This window comes from Ostrinia furnacalis, unplaced genomic scaffold (assembly GCF_004193835.3).
Source record: "Ostrinia furnacalis isolate ACB-3 unplaced genomic scaffold, ASM419383v2 OfSCF3271, whole genome shotgun sequence".
Classification (NCBI taxonomy): Eukaryota; Metazoa; Arthropoda; class Insecta; order Lepidoptera; family Crambidae; genus Ostrinia; species Ostrinia furnacalis.
The window spans coordinates 519,172-525,324 of record NW_021133510.1 but is presented as its reverse complement, the minus strand read 5'-3'; the positions used below and the strand labels follow the sequence as shown (position 1 = coordinate 525,324).

Below are 6,153 nucleotides of genomic sequence, written 5' to 3'. Positions count from 1 at the left end.
GACACCACAAGTTACACTTTTTCCCCGATAGAAATTTCACATAATCCTAGTCGGTGTTGTATAACTACAAGTCATACTATTAAACCATTTCCGCGGTCCTGTTTGGACATCCTAAGAGACATGGTAAAAATGTGAAATTGTATTCAAGAACTAATACAGACTCGTGGCACAGTAGATATATGAGCTAAAGCAGTACGGAAACTTAGCCCTTTCGGCGAGTTAAATACCTACACTTCAACTGAGTGTTAGGGTTGGCACTCTTAATCTTTATAAAATTAATAAGGTTCTGACTTACTTATTTATTAAAACGTTTATTTAGGTTTTTTAATTATCAAATACCTAATGGAATAAATTAATTGACTTAGGGCTGATTTTTCAATAGTCGGATAACTTTATACTTGAGAATAAGTTTGGCACATTGACAGTTTCAGTATGGAAAATATGTCAAAATGACAAGTTTCTTCTTCAGATAAAAGATATCTGACGATTGAAAAATCGGCTCTAAGNTTTCGATATCGCAGTAAATGTCACGGCACTGAATTCGTTCGTAAAAATGTTTACTTTTTTTTATTTATAAGCAAAATACCAATGGATTTGCAATACTTACATGTGGTAAATGACTTCATTGTTCCTGTAGTTCTTCGTTTCACTTATGTTATTGCACGTTACGACGCATTATCCAACAATATCGGAGAACATTTCCTCAGTACGACTGAATCGCGACTAACCTGGCGTCGCGGGCGATGTTCGTTTCTGGGCATATCGCGGAGACACGCGCCACGCCCCCGTTTCACATCTATTCCCTTCTATGATCTGAGTAAAAACACAACGCGCGCGACACTCGCGACGGATGGACTGCGAGGTTCGCTTAGAGCTCGTGTAAAGCGTGCGTCTGTGTGCGTGAGTCTGATTTCGAGCGTTTGTATGAAGCTTCCGTACTGTTTGATTTATCTACTGTGCTCGTGGTTTGCACAGAGCACTTGACCGCTACCAGTTCACCACGTCAACACCGACTTGCGAATCAGTCGTGCCGGCTGGTGGCCGTCCTGTAGTCGCGGACGAGAGCAAGCTAGCCTTGATGTCGGCATCTGAGCTTACTGAGACAGTAAGATAATGCAGGTTTTATGAATAAAAACAATATAATAAATTAACTGTAATTTATTAAAGTTTTTACATTGTACATTAAATTTAATTTACAGACAGTTGGGTACAAGTGCCTGCGACCGCCACTGCAACTTCGCGTAGCATTAAGAAATTCGGAACTTCACTGGATGCAAATTAAAGCTTAAAATCTTTTTAGTTCCAATGCGTAGCTTTAATGTTTTAAGTAAAAGGTATTATTAGTATGCAGGTTCACTGGTTTTAAATTAAATATAAATGTTTGATAAAGCCTGCACACTATTATGGTGTTACTGGGTTATATTACTAGTACTTGTCACACGTGTAGTGGTGTACAAGTACAAATAACTTCAAGAACATTGAAGGCCTTCCCGAGCGCCCGGAGCCGCGCCGAGTGCTGCACTACACAAAATCAAAAAAATTTTTCTTTAAATAAAGTTTGGCAAAATTATACCAACAATTTTTTTAGTAAATGATCGTGACAATATTAATAGCTAGGTTATTTAAAACCTTTTTATATGTCAAAACAAGCACATTTGATGTCCTTAATAATTTGTCGTACCTTTTGCCATGCATTTGCCTTTTGCTTTGCACTCTCCAGAAAATAGTTAACTAGTATACAGGGTGTCCCGTAAAGAGCGTGCCAAACTTAAGGAGATGATAAGAGTTATTGAATTTGAATTTATGGATGACCATTTATACAAAATAAGCGAATTTTTCATAAGCTATAACCAACGACATCAAAATTGAGTTCGAAAATTCATGTTTCCAGCTTCCATACATTTAGCTGCCACAACTTACTAGTACTGTTAAAAAAATTAACTCAGAAGAAACTCGTGAATTGCATTCCTATTTAAAATTATTCATGGAAAACATTGGTTTTAGGCTTTTTTGCAAGAGATGATGTTCCATGTGACTGTAGGTACTAAATGTATGGAAGCTACAAACATTGAATTTTTCAATAGATTCAATAAAGTGAATCTATTGAAAAATTCAATGTTTGTAGCTATGTAACCTACAAATGACACCGTTTAATAAAGCTCGTGAAGCTCTTTCAGGATCAGTAGGTAACCAGTTTCTTGATATCAATAGTTAAGAAATAATCAAGTGAGATCACTTATCGTTTTCACCCCTTATAATAGTAGTAAGTAGTAGTAGTAGTAAGTAGTAGTAGAAAGAAGTAGTAAGGATATTAAATTATACATATCACTGTAAAAAGTTGCAGAAATCGGCAAATCGGACTTTCCAATATATCGTAAGAGATAGCATAACAGAAAAGTAATGAGCAGTGAATACATTTTCACCTTACGCCCACGTACGACAGCGAAACGGTCATGACACATGTTTAGACTGAGGTGTACTGTTAGAAGCTTGGCTATACATGAGATTTGATAACTTTTTCCAGACCAGTCATACGACGAGCTATACGGTTCCTTTTGACATTTTACATGAATATGTTTTTGGTACGATTTCCTTATTCCAGACTTAATATTTGGCGTTGTCTTTGACTAGTACCAGGGATATGACATATTTTAGTGTCCTTTTATTTGTTGTAACAGAATAAATTTAAGATTTTGAACTTTCGCGTTCCATTTCTGCTTAAATAGAAAGACCCTAAACGTCAAGCCGTGAGTGCGTAACGTAACTCATTAATAAATGTTGCGTTAAGACCCGTGTCTTTCTATTTAAGTCAGAATTAATTTGTATTAGACTTAAAATTCGAAATTGAACTCTCCCGCCATCGGCATTTGAACAACATTGAATCAGTATTTCCACCAATGATTATAAATCAAAGCCGGTTTCAAGACGTCATCGGATCCAAGGCGAGTTGTTCACACAACAACACGCTTGGCACGTGTCACACGTGTCGTGCGTTTGCAAGACCACACACTATAGTCAATTTTATTCCGAGTCAGTTGTCATACAATTTACCGCGTGACCTGCAAACGCACGACGACCGACACCAAACGTCTAAATTGAAAGCGCCCTAAGTAGCGACTGAGTACAATCCAACAATGTTAACGAATACCAGTTTGACAACGATATGAGTTTATTTACAGTTGTGATCTCAAATTAAAAATCTGACTGTGAAGATTAACTACGATAACGTCGAAGCGTTGTGCGGCGGCTCAAGCGGCGACGCCGGCGGGCTCTCGACGTAAGGTTAATTAACATAATCTAATACCAATATTATCATTGTAATAAATATTTTTCAGTCTTTGGTTCCATTCCAGTTCATTGCATACGAGACACGAGTACGAAGCGTCGCGCGGCCGCGCGGCGGCGCTCGCGCGTCTCTAACTCTAGTATCGCCTACCAGTAACACATCCAATATTCATTATTACAAAATGTATTGCACGGAAATTTAAGTTCGTCAAAAATCACAGGAAGTTTCGCGAGATCTAACATTATCAGCAACGAGCCGCCGCAAGCGAAGCGGGGCTCCGCGGCACCGCGCGCGTGCCGAGCGATCTATATCATACCAACACGACTATAAACACTTATTACCATTACTGTACAAATCAAAGTCCATTCTTAATAATTTAACTCGCACTCGCCAGTTGGAGCGGTGTCGGGTGCAAGCGTCACACACTATGTACACGCCGGCCGCGTCGCCGCCGGAACTTGGCAAACCAACAAGCAGCGCGGAATTTTGAACAACGTCTCTATGCGAAAAAGAACCTCTTATGAGCTCTAACGTGCAACAACAAACAATCGGTTCATAACTTGATATGTTCCTCACGTGACCGCGCCACGTCGCTCGCGCCGCGCGGTCGGCTGAGACATGCGCGAGCTGACAATAATTTATTACAATTTTATTCCCTACGGCGAGTAATATTAACAAAATAATTTTAAATGCTTCTACAGAAAGAGGATCAGTCAGTCTCTCATGAATACAAAGAAACATTTTGAATTTGAAATCAAACCACAGGTGTCCTACATAGCTGTAGAGTGTTCAGGCTTGCGCAGCGGCGCGCGCTCCTCATTCCGCCAGGAGGTCTGCGGACAAACAGGGCGGTTACTGACTGTCGCTGGTGGAGGGTTCCGTAGTTGCCCATCTTGGTCGACTATAACTCTAAGACAAACTGATTACAGCTCTCCAGTGCCAGCGGTTTCTTGTCAGGGCTTGATAGGACTACAAGCTGATTACAACTCTCCAGTGCCAACAGTTCCTTGTCAGGACTTGATAGGCCTACGGAACCCTAAAAAACGGTTGGGTTACGAGATAATGTATATGTTGCAGTCAAAACTCATGAATTTTTAATTTTAAACCTTTTTCCTTTGCAATTTGAAATGAAATGGCCATCCAAACACGAGAGGAGTAAATCCGGAATTGTATGCTTTTTGAGTTTCGCGAGTGTAGTAACACATCAGTTGCGACCAAAAACATTTCCGATTTTTATACAAGTGCATTAGACGTTCATGAATCATCATCATATCAGCCACAGGACGTCCAATGCTGAACATAGGCCTCCCCCAATGACTTCCACATCGCACGGTTGGTAGCGGCCTGCATCCAGCGCCTTCCTGCTACCATCCATATCAGGTCGTCGGTCCACCTTGTGGGTAGACGTCCCACGCTGCATTTTCCGGTACGTGGCCTCCACCCTTGCTGCCCCATCGGCCGTCAGTTCTGCGTATTATGTACCCTGCCCATTGCCCTTCAGCTTGCTAATCCGTCGGGCTATGTTAGTGACTTTAGTTGTTTTACGGATCTCCTCATTTCTGATTTGATCTCGTAAAGAAACACTGAGCATAGCCCTTTCCATAGCAAGCTGTGCAACTTTGAGCTTCTTTATGAGGCCTATAGTGAGAGGCTACGTTTCGGAGCCGTATGTCATCACTGGTAACACATACGGATTAAAGACTTTCGTCTTGAGGCATTGAGGTATTTTGGACGAAAAGATGTTATTTAGCTTCCCGAATGCTACCCAGCCGAGTTGGATTCGACGATTGACCTCTTTCTGAAATTGGACCTACCTAGTTGAATCGTTTGTCCAAGGTGATAAAAAAACTCATAAAATTCATTTATTTCTGCAAATAAGCTTTAAAAAAGCACATTTACACATCCCAACTTGTCAACAATCTCGAGAATCGAGCTCCCAACCGAAAACGGGTACGGATATAAGCTTCGTTTTGTCCATGTTTATCCGAATGTTCCGTTCATTTTCTTGTTCCGTTCATGAATGCCTAAGATGGTTTTCCATATCCAGATCAGCTAATTTGGACCTTTTTTACTGCTATCGATCAGGAAGCTCATCGACATTAAATGACGGACATCCTAATGGGATAAGTGGATTAAAATCCATTTCAAACACTCGAGGAACTGTGAAATACCGTAACTAGCCTTGGTCGATCATCCTGAAACATTTACAGCAGATTCAAAAAATAAGCAGATCAAATTTTCTGGTCTCCCATAATCTTTAAGAAAATGAGGCCAGCTGATCCATCAAATGCAACTTACTGCTACAACAGCACCATGCAGAACCATTTTTTTATCACTGGAGACGATAAATGGGTTCTATAGGACAAACCAAGACGCAAAAGGTAGCGACTCTCTTCAAATGAATGACTACGAAAAACTGCGAGCCAGGGTCTAAATTTCGAAGAGGCGTTCCAGTATTAGGCTCGTCATTTCATCTCAAATAAAAAAAAGTTGAATATTGGTTTATACACGAGTGTACGTACACGAAGACCCAAGAGCTAGATTGACCCGACACTATACCGAAGATATCCCGGACGTCCAGTCTGTACGAGATTAGAATGGCTCTCAAACAGCTGAAAAACAACAAGGCACCCAGTGATGATGGAATCATGGCTGAGTTTCTAAAAGCAGGCGGTACGCCGGAACTAAAGGCTCTTCAAAGGCTGTTCGATTCCGTCATACTCGAGGGAAAAACGCCTACGGCTTGGCACAGAAGTGTGGTGATTCTTCAAAAAAGGCGACAAAACCTTGTTGAAAAATTATAGACCGATCTCACTTCTGAGCCATGTCTACAAGCTGTTTTCGAGAGTCACCACGAATCGTCTTGC

General features: G+C 40.7%; 1 protein-coding gene across 2 annotated transcripts in view; it reads right to left on the bottom strand.

The window, feature by feature from the left end:
* Positions 1 to 1,143: 1,143 nt before the first annotated feature.
* The window catches only part of Unr (cold shock domain-containing Unr), a 28,864-nt gene continuing 23,854 nt past the window's right edge, over positions 1,144 to 6,153 (bottom strand). For both annotated transcript variants that reach the window (XM_028311311.1, XM_028311312.1), the window contains exon 17: positions 1,144 to 4,119. In XM_028311311.1, coding sequence (XP_028167112.1) covers positions 4,103 to 4,119 — 17 coding nt within the window. In that variant the 3' untranslated portion in view covers positions 1,144 to 4,102. The remainder of the gene's footprint in view (positions 4,120 to 6,153) is intronic.